The sequence below is a fragment of the Argentina anserina genome, chromosome 6 (genome assembly GCF_933775445.1).
Source record: "Argentina anserina chromosome 6, drPotAnse1.1, whole genome shotgun sequence".
Lineage (NCBI taxonomy): Eukaryota > Viridiplantae > Streptophyta > Magnoliopsida > Rosales > Rosaceae > Argentina > Argentina anserina.
This window is the reverse complement of record NC_065877.1, coordinates 6,071,076-6,084,888: the sequence shown is the minus strand read 5'-3', so window position 1 is coordinate 6,084,888 and position 13,813 is coordinate 6,071,076. Positions and strand designations below refer to the sequence as shown.

The 13,813-nt window shown below is 37.6% G+C and overlaps 2 protein-coding genes across 2 annotated transcripts; one reads left to right on the top strand and one right to left on the bottom strand.

The window, feature by feature from the left end:
• Positions 1–658: 658 nt before the first annotated feature.
• On the top strand, positions 659–1,344 carry LOC126798032 (30S ribosomal protein S31, chloroplastic). The gene is made up of 3 exons (XM_050524850.1): positions 659–861; positions 942–1,006; positions 1,078–1,344. Exons 1-3 carry the CDS (start codon positions 702–704, stop codon positions 1,204–1,206), a joined length of 354 nt encoding a protein of 117 aa, XP_050380807.1. The 5' UTR covers positions 659–701; the 3' UTR covers positions 1,207–1,344.
• Positions 1,345–2,521: 1,177 nt separating this feature from the next.
• LOC126798031 (uncharacterized) lies at positions 2,522–4,386 on the bottom strand. The gene has a single exon (XM_050524849.1). It carries the CDS (start codon positions 4,067–4,069, stop codon positions 2,792–2,794), a length of 1,278 nt encoding a protein of 425 aa, XP_050380806.1. The 5' UTR covers positions 4,070–4,386; the 3' UTR covers positions 2,522–2,791.
• Positions 4,387–13,813: the final 9,427 nt, after the last annotated feature.

The window sequence follows — 13,813 nt, the reverse complement described above, 5'->3', positions numbered from 1 at the left end:
CCAATTATTAATTCAATCTACATGTTATGAATGAAGAAGAGAAACCCATAAATTTCAAAGGAGGAGAGGGAGGGGGGAAATTATTTATAACCCTAAGACCTAGATACCAAGAGCAAAATTTTTAATAACCCAAAAACCAATAATCTCATTGATTAGATTTACAACATAATTTTGAGGAACTTTTCCATTACGCAAGACAAAGAAGTGAGAGACAAACAATATAAAATGAGTAAGAGTACATTTCCTTCTTCATCACTACTGAGAAAACCAACTTATCTTTGAAAGTATATCGGTAATCATATCAACTAACTGAGTGAATAACAATATGTATTAAAAGTAAATCGAATTATGTAGTTAATATAATTATATGATAGTTTGAAAATAAAGTAACCTTAATTATTAATGGGGTAAATGTCACGTACTGTTCTTAAAATTTGGCCTAAATTTATATTAAAGTCATTGAATATAAATAATTCACACTGTGCACCAAAGACTCTTGGACTGATCGAGTAGTTTGAACCCTTGAATTGGGGCCGGTTTCATTCGCTCAATGACTCCTTTCATTTGGGCCTCAACCTCGTTATGGGCCTTCCTGGGTTTGTTTAATCCATTTAAGCAAACACCCATCAAAACGGTCTCCAATACCGAACCACTTTCCCTCGAAAAACCTTATCCTCTCTCTTCTCCCAGGAGCTTCGGCTATGGCGTCACTCATACTCGGAGCTCTCCCTATCCCCTCCCAATCCCTCGCTCCCAACTCCCGCATTTCCTTTTCTCAATCCGAAACCCTCGCCATTCCCCTCCCTTCTCCCACCGCTTCCCTCTCAATTTCCACCGCCACTTCTCCCTCTGTCCCTTCCGGTACTCCTCTATTTCAATCCCTTTCTCTGTGTGTGCTTTTGATTCCCTAATTTCTGCGCTCATTTCTTGTTGGTATACAGTGTACTGTGGCAGAGGCGATAAGAAAACTGAGAGAGGAAAGCGTTTCAATCACTCCTTCGGAAATGTAAGTCGAGATTTTGACCATTTTGCAAATTGTGTTAAAGGAAAAAAAAACTGAAATTGGTTTTCTTACAGGCGAGGCCGAGGAACAAGAATAAAGGGAGAGGATCGCCTAGGGTTCCGGTACCGGCGGCACCGCCTAAGAAAGACAAGTTTGAGGACGATTCGGTTGTCAAGGTTGAAATTGACGAGTCCTTGTCTTAGCTGATGGCTGTGATGCCAATTTGTTGCGTTTCTTTTGATTTATAATTGTAATTGTATGCGCCTTGGATATGCTTTTGTTTGATGAATACTTTTATTGGTCTTCTTTGCTATTAATGATTTGAGCTTTGCAATTCCGGTTCCATACTTCCATTTGGTACTTTTGCGTTGTTTTCTTTGTAGTTTAGGGAGACCAAACGCTAAGATATGCTTTCGTTGATTTAGCTGATTTATATATATTTGTCTGAAGTTTGGATACACATGGTACGAAAAGCTGTTTTGTATCGCCGGCTTTCAACATTTTTATTTATAGTTTATGGTGAGTTATTGCCGCCCTAGTCCCACCTGTTGGTATTGCCTTCATTTTTCCGGTGTCCTCTCTATCCAAGTAGTTGAAACCTTTTGGATTCCAATGGTATCGGAAATAACTGAAGAGACAGATGATGAGACTAGTTATACTGTTGATCCAGTAGTTCAGAAGGAGAGAATAAGGCGTATTATAGAGTATCAGAAATCTATTTATCAGTCTTCTTCTTCCTCTTCCCTCTCTTCCTCTGCTGCTTCATGTTCCTCATTTTCTTCATCTAAAAAGAGTAGCAGTTCATTAGGTTTGGTTCAAGGAGGAAGCACATCTCTGAGGATATCAGAAATAACCGAAGAGAAGGATGATGAAGAGAGTTGTTATGTTGATCCAGAAGCTCAGAAAGAAAGGATAAGGCGGATTATTGAGCATCAGAAATCACTTTGGCAATCTTCAACCTCCTCTTCCTTGTCTTCCTCAGCTGCTTCATGTTCTTCATTTTCTTCATCTCGAAGAAGTGGCAGTTTGCTAAGTTTGATGAAAGTAGGGAATACATCCTTGAAGAGATTATTTGAGATGGAACATACTAGTCTGGCCAACCATTTTGATGATTTGAGTGGCTCACCTGTAATTAAGCCTATCCTTCTCTGGGGCAGCGATACAGACTATGAACATGAAATACATGATCCCTGGCCATACAGCATGCAGTTTGGACCCAGAAATGATTCTAGGATTGATAGGCCAAGTAAGTTTGCCTCAGATGGTAGCTGCATCGAAGGTGATGGCTCCCATAAGAGAGAGGTACGAACTGGAAAACGAAAGTTGACTAGGAAAAAGGCCTTTAGGAGATTGCCAGGATTTGGCATATGGAGATGCGGAGGATATAGAATGAGATTAAGGTTGAGGCGGCTTAGAATTGCTTTTTGTAGAAGAAAATACTAATTTTTGTCAGCAGACTTGTAATACAAGAAATTTTAATTTTTATAGCAAAAGGTTGGCTTCTATTAAGCATAAACATATCCAGACAGGATGTATATATTTTTATTTGCTTACAGAATCCGAGATTTACAATGGATTGATGATTTAATTACACTGGAGCATAAAATTCCCCAGGAAGAACAAGATGAAAAAGTTCTGAATGATACAAAAAATGATAGACCTTTCACTGTTTTTCTATCTAAAATTGCTGAACAGAGTACACCACCAGATAGGAGGGTGTCAATCTCCAGTCTGTGACTTCGCCACAGATTGAAGAAACTTCATCAATTTCTTGTTACAAAGACTGTTTTATGAACTATATATGCCTTTACAGATAACGCAGTGATCGGAGATCAATCTCTGCATAATGCTTCCTTCTTCGATCTGTACTCTGCTACTTTGCTTGTTCCATAGGTGTACTCCGTAAGTCTCTCTACTAAGCTGAAGCAGCTTCACTTTAATCCATTTAGTATCAGCATGGTTTTTCGGCTTCTTAAACAAGCCCCCGATTCTAGTCCAATCCACCGGATAGAAAGCCAAAGGAGGCAGAACTGTGAAGTTATATCCAGGTCTGTTCTCCACTCTCTGGACCACTCTGGAAACAAGATAGGGTCCATTATGACCCCATTTATTCCCATCAAAAGTCAAGGCAAACTCCTCAATGAATTTGAGCAGCAGAGGATGATTCATATCAAACACCAGAACTGCATTATTTAGCCTGGTCCAGTGTTTCCATTCTGCATCCATACTTTGTGCACCGATTGAGTTCCTCAACCCGGAAAATGATTTCGTGACGATGAAATCTGTGTCCAGGTACACACCTCCATACTTGTATATAACTGCTAGTCTCATTAAATTAGACAGGTTCTGAGCTAATGGAATCTCACCAGGGTCTCTGTTACCTTTCTTCATCTCAGCAAACCAGGCCTCAGCTGGGGTGTTCTTGAACAGAAATGACAAGTCTGGTGTCACTGCATGAACTTTGTAGCCGCGATCCTGCAGCGGCTTCAGAAGCCTATAACCTCGCCTCGAGTCCATGGTTCTCGAGAGAATCATCAAACACCCGCGAGGATGAGCTCTGAATACACTCTCCAGCGATAGGACTTCTCTGCTTCCAAAAGACCTCACTGGTGAAATCCATGTCATGAAGAACTGAGTCTCACACTCATGGTCAAAGAATTCAAGAACTCTACCATGAAACTGCAGTGCCTTCTCGTCTGAATCAAAAATCACAAACTGGGGCAGCTTTCCCTTAAACCAGCTGATTCTTTCTTCTTCAGTAACATTGAAAGGAGCAACAACAGGACTTGTGTCTTCTGTATCAACTTCAACGACATCTAGAACCTCTTCTTGCATAGAACGCAGCGCTTTGCTAGGTGCATCAGACTTGATGAACTGTCGTTCAATATTATGAGTCTGCAGCACCTGAGAAACAGCTTCATCTTTCAACTCAACCGAGTTCTGGGAATCCTTATATATGATACCGTCTTCATATATGATGAAGATGATTGCAACAAGTGATAAAGTGCAGAAGATATGGAACTTAACCAGGCTGAGTAGGCGACTGTCGACTCGGCTGCTCATCATCAGAGCTGCATGGAAGAAGAAGTGAATGCTGTGAAGGAATATATCTTTAGAAAGGCTTTCGTGGCGAATAATAGACCGAAGTTAATGAAGACCACACGCGCTTATACAAAGAGTCTGGCAGGCTACTTCGGTTACTATGCGTCTGGTTTTGAAGCAGTCAATATGCGACTTTTGGGAAAGAGTCGAATGCTGAATAAATTGATAAGCCGCCTACAACACGCGAAATCCAAGAAGCACTGTTTGTATGCATGCATATAAAAAATGATGAAGGAGCATCGATGTTACAATGATGATGGTGGTTGGCACTTGTTTTTCAATGATCTTATTTTATGTTGAGAAAGGTAGTAGATCATTGGAACAACTTTTTCATATTTGCTTTAAAATAAAAAAATAAATTTTAAAATTTTTAAAATATTCATGTTTAACTTTCAACAGTTTTCTTATTTTACAGATTTCTTATTTATTACAATAAAAAATATATTCAATTTTATCATTAATTATTACCATAAAGTATTATATATTCTTATATTATTAACTTACAATAAATTTTTCATATTTTTAATTAGTTGTAATCTAAGTTTGAATTGTTGGAGAAAGTGTAACATTTAATATTTGGTTATACAAATTTTTTGCCAAATCCTGTAAATATGAAGAATCATCTATCCTTTTTCATTTCTTTCTCTATTTTAGAGAATGTGATAGAAAAATTGTTTGAGTAAAAATTTAGTAATTATTTTTTAAAATGCATAATTTGTTAGAGATGCTCTTAGTAGCTGCATTTGTATTCAATGGCTTTATAGAAGATAGGAAGGTACCTCACGTGGCCATTTGTGACCAACCTCATACTTTTCAGTTTACACAGGAGCTTTCTTGAGTGACATGATAAGCCAGCTAGGAGCTTGAGTTGAATTGCTTTCAAGATAGTGATGATTATAAATTATTGTTACGTTAATTTTTGTTTTTGTGATTAGTTTATTTTATGCTAATTCTTTGTTAGTAATCTAAAATTTGGTTCTGTGCTATTTAAAGATATACTTTGATCTGTCATAAGTTTTATCTTCGATGAAAGTGATGTTGAAGTGTTGAACACAAATGAGTGAAATGACTAGGTAATACTTGGAAGATGATGTTGATGCAGCAACATCTGAGAAGCAGGATGTACGCCACGAGATTCAATCCTGTAATCTCCATAAAATTTCTTCCATATGGTTGTAGATTCCAATTTCCAAACCATAAAAAAGGGCACATCAAGTATGGGGTTGATTGGGGATCGTTGCCCATTTATTAAGCAACTTGCCATGTTCTTGGCTTCTTGTGACTATTTCCTTCTCATGCATCCACTTCTTGGTCCCTATAGGTTTGACTGTATGAAGCTTCGAATTCTTCTTCTCGTTCTTCTTCTTTATTTATTTTTGGGGTCAAGACTGCATGCGTGATCAAAACAAAGCAAATGAATTATGGAATTCAGGAATTGTCTGTCTTTGTTCCTTATTCTCTTATGTTGTTATATATGGGAGAATTTGGGGGCCAAAATAATTTATTCTCCGGCGGCTTGCTAGTCACCACCACGCAATTTCCTTTTACCAGATTACCTGGACCAGGTCCTTTCACCTGACAATTGTACGTTCCATTCAAGAATATTCATAAGCAGAACGTTTTTGGTTATTTTGATTTTCATACGTTCATTTACGTGTAACGAAATTTGAACAAAACATTCTACAACAAACATATTTAGCTCTTGATTCACATAAATGTGCTTATATAAAAGAGATGACACAAGAAACCGATACATGCATAAGCTACAGAGCAGTTAGCAATAATGCAATATATAAGAGAGACAAGAATTTTTGGGAGTGAAAATAACTCCATAAACAGTCCCTCTAGAAGATACCAACTAATTAATGCCGACGTTAGTGACTTCATGGCAAGTAATCATGAATAATTGATTGATAGATGCATTGGCCATTTGGCTTGGATGAGGTAACCTCTATGCCATTATTAGGTGCTCACTTGGCTCACTTGGCATATCTTATGCCAAATGCCATGGTAGATGAGATGTCTCTACGTACCTTGTTAGTAATGGACTAATGGTAACAGCCTAACAGTTTCCAGTCGTTATCAAATGTTATATAAAAAAAGGCATGGAATATTGAATCGTGCCAAAACATTATACTCTTTTTAATTTGCGATTTGTTGTCTGAACAAGTTCTTCTGAGTACTTAAACCAGAATGCATAGGATTCTCGAACACCATGAAGATTAGTAATTTAAGCATCGATCGATTTGAACAAGAAACCAAGCTACAAACTTACTCTTCGACACTGCTCTCTAGCTATTTGAGTTCACAAGGAGGATAAGGTGAGACGGCCGGTTATACCAACGTAGGCACAAAACTACGCAGTTCTTGATTCTATTCCTAATTGGTTATGTAAAAAGCCTGTACAAGTCTGAGGGTCAAACAAGTTTAAAGAACACGGGGTAGTTATGAAGATAATGCAGGATAATGTGCAAATGAAATGACCAGAAAAATTATCATAGACCAAAGAAAGTTATGGTCCTTCTAGTTGATTGGAACATTCGCCGTTGATTTGCCAGCAAGTTTAGTAGCCTCTGAATTCTTACACGCATGAGGAGTCAGTCAATGTATTGTCACAGTCGGGGGCGGAGAATTGAATTTTTTTACTCAACCAACAAAATAATAGAAATTTATAGAGCATAAAATATTTAATTATAATGTATTAGATGTATACCTTGATGTGAAAATAGCAATCTATCCATAATTATCATAAGTTTAGTCGAATACAAATAGATATTTTTGGAATTGATCAAAGAGCTTAATCAAAATTAATGCCCAATGAAAATAAAATAAATTAATTACATGTTGAATAAATCAAGGAAGATTGGAAGTAAATGGAAAAATAGACACAAAAAATTGCATTTGTTGGGATTTGATTTTGGGTGGGCTTGATATTAATAAAACTTCAAAACCAAACATACAAAACTACACCATATAAACATATGACATATACTTAGTTAATTATTTCCCAAATTCTTGAAGGGACTTGAGTCCCCCCACAAACCCCCTAGATCTGCGCCAGGTCACAATATAAACCTCGTATCAAAAAATTGTAATAGTATTAACCTACATACTAATTTTTTTTGAGAAGAAGTAAATATATATTGCACCAAACAAGATTACAATTACAAAAGAACACTTGGTGGTGGAAAAAAATTCACACACTTCGTTCGACCAACACTGTTAACCACAAGAAGCAATAGACATGAGCCAAGAAAGCCAAATCCTGAACAAATCAAGACTGATTCTAGAAGTCGTCGATAACTTACTTGCTGTCACTCTCAAGAAGAGAACTGCTCCAATAGCATTACATACCAAAACCTCTGACATATTTGCAGAGACAACCTCCCCATTACATTGACACCCAGAAAGAACCGACTTTAAAATAATCCTTGAAAATGACATGCACCATAAACATGTGCACTCAATGACACGACCAAACTCTATCAATTACCAATTAATTTTGGATGTAAATCTTACATCACTTTATCATAGTATCAGACCAGGTTACCCACGTCCACGTGTGAAGCCTAAATGACCACACATATTTCACGTTATCCAAAATGTTGTCTGCGTGTATGACTTGAAAATTCGACACACGTGTGGAGGTGTGTTGAGAATATACATCAAACATTGAGAATTGAGACATTGCATGTGAGTTTATAAGAGTTTGAGTTACTCTATCTATTGCCAATTGGTTTTGAATGTAAACCCCAAATTACTTTATCACTTACCATGTCCCAACCAAATATCAAATCTCTATAATGCAAAACTAAGTTCTAGTATTAATGCTCCCCAACAAATAGTCTAGTCAGTGTTCTAAAAAGCGGTCTAGGTGGCCGTCTAGGCGCTAGAAGGTCACCCACCGCCACACTTTTTGCCTCGGCGGCCATCTGTGGCGTTTTGTGAATTAAGCGGCCGCCTAAGCGGTTTTAGGCGGTTCTAGGCGGTCCTATGCGGCCTTATTCAGTCCTATCAGCCCCATGCGGTCCTAGGCGGCCCTATTTAGTCCTAGGCGGTCTAGGCGACCATATTCAGTCCTAGGCGGTCTAATCAGCCATATTTAGTCCTAGGCGGTCAACCATCATTTGACATTAAAAAAAAAACTAAAAGAGGCCGCAACTCTAACTTTTTGTCTATTTTATGAAAACTGAATCTCATCAACAGAAGATGAGGAAAGAAATATGAATATTAAGTTTGAGTCTGATATTGAATGAGTTAGGAAATAATTTGGAGAGAAAGAAATTGATATTTAGTATTATTGCATTTGTTTCATTATTTATCTTTTCTTCAAATATTTTGTTATGAACTTTCTACTTAAGTTATGTGAATTTAGACTATTTTAAGTATTTTTAAAATTAATATTAAACATCATTATATCTTTTTAATCATTAAAATAATTTAAATATATGTATAAAAATAAATAAACATTTAATAATTCGAAACCGCCTAGGCGCTGCCTAAGAGGCCGCCTAACCGTCTAGGCGCTAGGAGGTGGCTGTCCGCCTGCATACCGCCTAACGTTTTTTAGAACCTTGAGTCTAGTAGTGTACCTAATTATCTCCACAACACAAACGAAATCTTGAAGCATCACTATATTAGCGCGCTTCTTGCTTAACTAGTGATACAATAGTAAAGAGATCGAATCCCATCATATTTGTGCAAATGCAACTTGGCTTTCATTACTGAGTTCCAAAAACCTGCATTCAAAACAGTATGGAGCAATCACTTACTTAAGGTAGGCGGACTTTGTTCAAACTTTAACTATTCATTCTAATATGCATGAGCAAGGTTCTTGAATTTGCAACACTGCCTACTTTCAGAAACGAATCCGATCTCCTGGCATTACTAGATTTCAAGAGAAGCATAACCAAGGATCCTTACCATATCATGAGCTCATGGAATTATTCCATCCAATTCTGCAATTGGATAGGCGTTACATGTGACACAACCAACAACCGAGTCATCATTTTGGACCTGGAGGCTAAAAACCTAGAAGGCTCCATACCACCTTCAATAGGAAATCTTACTTATCTTACTCAACTCAACCTCACAAACAACAAATTTCATGGTGGAATTCCACAAGAATTGGGCCGTCTACACCACTTGCAAGTTGCAACAGCTCAACCTACTTGGCAATTCCTTGCGGGGGAATATTCCAGCTAATATATCTCATTGTTCGCAACTCAGAGTCCTCGACCTTGGGGACAATGGACTTATTGGGCCAATTCCAGACCATCTCAGTTCACTATTGGAGTTAACTCATCTATGGCTTGACGCAAACAATCTTACAGGCAGTGTCCCAGCTTGGTTTGGAAACTTTTCTTCTTTGCATGCATTTTCTTTCGGTCAGAACAATCTCCATGGAAGCATACCCAGTGAGCTAGGGGGTCTGACAAGTTTGAGAAATTTCGTACTTGCGTTGAATAATCTATCTGGTACGGTTCCTTCTTCAATCTACAATATCTCCTCATTATACTACTTCACTGTTGTCGGTGTTGGCTTACACATAATGGGCTTTGCCCAAGTTGATCATTTGAGCAGCACATGTTCTAGGTTAATTATACCTTGAAGACATATATATATATGGCTTGCTAAGCAGCCGCACAGAGAGTTAGAAAAGAAATGAAGAGAAGCATAATTACAGCCATATACTTGAATACTCATACTGTATTTTCTCTTGCTGGTGGTGAGTAGCTATCTAAATTTGAAGCTTTAAGAGCTTAATTGTTGGGGCTGCTATATATTGTAATTGAGAAGTAAGTATTACTCTTCTTCTCTATTAATTAAAGAGAGGACTAATAGTTTTGGGTGTATTGGGTTTTGGTGGAGAGAGTTATTATTAACTCTAGTTGTTTGTTTCTCATATTTGATCATAGTGGAATATTTACCGGCTCCGAGAGTGGACGTAACTCAATCATATTGATTGGGTGAACCACTATAAATCATTGTGTCCTTGTGTTTTCTTTTTCTTTATTGTTTCATATCAATATTGTTGTTTGTTACGCTTCCGCACAACAAACTGGTGCCAGAGCAGGTTCCGAATTGGGATTGATATTGATATTGTTTGGAAGTCATGGTTGACGATAATGTTGACGGTGAGAAGAAAAAGAAAGGGACTTCAGGTTCTTCGTGGGCTAGACCATCAATTGGCAATGCCAAATTTGAAGTTGAAAAGTTTGATGGAACAAATAATTTTGGCATGTGGCAGTGTGAGATGATGGATGTCTTGTGTCAACAAGAATTAGATATTGCTCTTGAAGACAAACCAGATGACATGACTGATTCAGAGTGGAAACAGATTAATAAGTGGGTTTGTAGTTCTATTCGATTGTGCCTTGTAAACGATCAAAAGTTCTCTATTATGAGGGAAACTTCAGCAAATGAGTTATGGAAGAAACTAGAAGATCAATACATGGTCAAGAGTGCAGAAACTCAGTTTCACCTGAAGAGGAGGCTTTTCCGGTTCAACTACAAACAAGGTATTTCTATGACTGAACACATCAGTGATTTCAATAAGATACTTGCAGATTTGGTTAATTTAGAAGTTCAAATTGATGATGAGGATAAAGCTTTGTGTTTGCTTAATTCTCTTCCTGACGAGTATGAGCATTTGATAACAACATTGTTGCATGGAAAGAATGAAGTGAAATTTGATGATGTCTACAATTCATTGATTAATAATGAGTGTAGAAAGAAGGAGAAGCAATTAGATAAAGTGTCGGGTGAAGCACTTATAGCAAGAGGTAGATTAGATGATAAAAAGTTTAGTGGAAAAAGAGGTAAATCTCGTTCCAAGTCAAGAAGTAAATTTCTTGCAAAAGATGAATGTGCATTCTATCGTCAAAAGGGGCATTGGAAGAAAGATTGTCCCAAGTTGAAGACTAGAGACAAGAAAGGCCCAGAAGTGAATGTGGCGAAAAGCGAAGATGATGATAACTTTGATTTTGCTTTGAGTGCAGATTACTTCGAAGACATTGAGATTGATTTGGCAAGCTTATTGGCACTTGATTATTCTGATAGGTGGATAATGGATTCGGGTTGTACCCACCACATGTGTCCTAACAAGGAATGGTTCTCTACTTTGAGAGAATTGGATGGTGGATTAGTTTTTATGGGTAATGATAGTCCTTGCAGAACTAGAGGGCTTGGTACAGTTCGTCTCAAGATGCATGATGTGAGTGTTAGAGAATTGACAAACGTTCGGTATGTTCCGAATTTGAAGAAAAATCTGATTTCTTTGGGAACTTTGGAGTCAAAAGGGCACACAATTATATTGAGGAATTGTGTTACTAAAGTTGTTTCTGGTTCACTTATGATAATGAAGGGTACTAGAGAAAGAAACTTGTATTTTCTACAGGGTAGTACATTGACAAGTGAAACAGCAGTTTCTGAGATTACAGATGATACAGACACTACCAAATTATGGCATATGCGTCTTGGACATGCTGGTGAGAAAGCTATGCAGGGATTGGTGAAGCAAGGCTTGTTGAAAGGTGCAAAGACTTGCAAATTGGAATTTTGTGAACATTGTCTTTTGGGAAAGCAGACTAGAGTGAAATTTGGTACATCAATTCATCAGACTAAAGGAGCTTTAGATTATGTTCACACAGATGTATGGGGACCTACAAAGACTACATCTTTGGGAGGTAAGCGGTATTATGTTACTTTTGTTGATGACTTCTCTAGAAGAGTATGGGTGTACACCATGAAGCATAAAGATGAAGTCTTAGATATATTTGTGAAGTGGAAGAAGATGATTGAGACTCAGACCGGTCGGAAAATTAAGAGGCTCAGGTCAGATAATGGTGGTGAGTACAAGTCTGATCCGTTCTTGAAATTGTGTCAAGATGAGGGCATTGTGAGGCACTTCATAGTTAGAGGAACACCGCAGCAAAATAGAGTAGCAGAATGCATGAATCGGATTTTGTTAGAAAAGGTTCGGTGTATGTTGTCTAATGCTGGATTAGGCAAAGAGTTTTGGGTAGAGGAAGTTACATATGCATGCCACCTTATTAACAGGTTGCATATAGCTGCAAATGAGGGCAAAACTCCTATGGAGATATGGTCTGGAAAACCTGCTATTGATTATCATTACTTACATATTTTTGGATGTCCTGCTTATTATCATGTCAGGGAAAGCAAGTTTGATCCTAGAGCAAAGAAAGCTATTTTCTTTGGCTTTAGTGACGATGTGAAAGGATTCAGACTATGGTGTCCAGATACGAGAAAGATTATTGTGAGCAGAGATGTTACATTTGATGAGACTGCTATGATTAATCAGAGTGAGCAGAATAATTCTGAAAATCAGAAGATGACCATAAAGAACTCGAAGCAGGTGGAGCTTGAGAAAAATGTTAATGAAGCTCTAGGTGATTCGGAAAAACATACAGTTGATTATTCAACTAATAGAGATACATGTACTGAAGTAGAGGCTCAAACCCAAGAGTCTATGTAGCAAGATGAACCTATTGCATTGAGAAAAGGAAAGAGGAATGCTCCAAAGCCAGCTTGGCTTAATGATATGGTGACTTATGCACTTCCGATGACCGAAGAAGAAATTCTTACTACTTATGAAGAAGTTGTAATACATGCAGATAAAGTGGAGTGGGAAAAGGCCATGGGTGAGGAGATGAAGTCTCTTTATAAGAACAAGACTTGGGAGTTGGCTCAGTTACCACATGGGAAGAGAGTAGTTAGTTGCAAGTGGGTTTTTTCCAAGAAGGAGGAATCTCGGTACAAGGCTAGATTGATAGCTAAGGGCTATGCACAAAAGGAAGGAATAGACCACAATGAGGTATTTTCTCCAGTTGTGAAACATTCTTCTATTCGTATTCTTTTAGCCTTAGTTGCACAGTTTGATCTTGAGTTAGTACAACTTGATGTTAAAACTGCATTTTTACATGGTGAATTAAATGAGGAGATCTATATGAGTCAGCCAGATGGTTTAAAAGTTGCTGGTAAGGAAAAATGGGTTTGTAAACTGCAGAAATCATTATACGGCCTAAAACAGTCTCCTAGGCAGTGGTACAAGAGATTTGATAAGTTTATGTTTGGTCAGAAGTACACTAGGAGTCTTTATGATCCATGTGTTTATTTTCGCAAGCTACAGGATGAGACTTTCATTTATTTACTCTTATATGTTGATGATATGTTGATTGCATCTAAGAGCAAGGTGGAGATAGATAAATTAAAGTCACAATTGAGTGGTGAATTTGAGATGAAGGATTTAGGAGAAGCAAAGAAGATTTTGGGCATGGAAATTGAACGAGACATATCTAAAGGCAATGTATGTTGTCATAGAAACAGTATTTGAAGAAGGTACTACATCGGTTTAGTATGGTTGATAAAACAAAACCTGTAAGTACACCTCTTGCTTCTCATTTCAAGCTTAATTCTTCTATATCTCCTAGCACTGATGATGATAAAAAATATATGGCTAAAGTTACGTATGCTAGTGTTGTTGGTAGCTTGATGTATTCTATGGTGTGTACTAGACCAGATATTTCACATGCCTTAAGTGTGGTATGTAGATATATGCATAATCCAGATAAAGGCCATTGGGAAGCAGTAAAATGGATTTTACGGTATATTCTTGGTACTGTAGATGTTGGAATAGTGTTTTAGCAGGATATGATGAATCAGTGTGTTGTTGGATATGTAGACTCT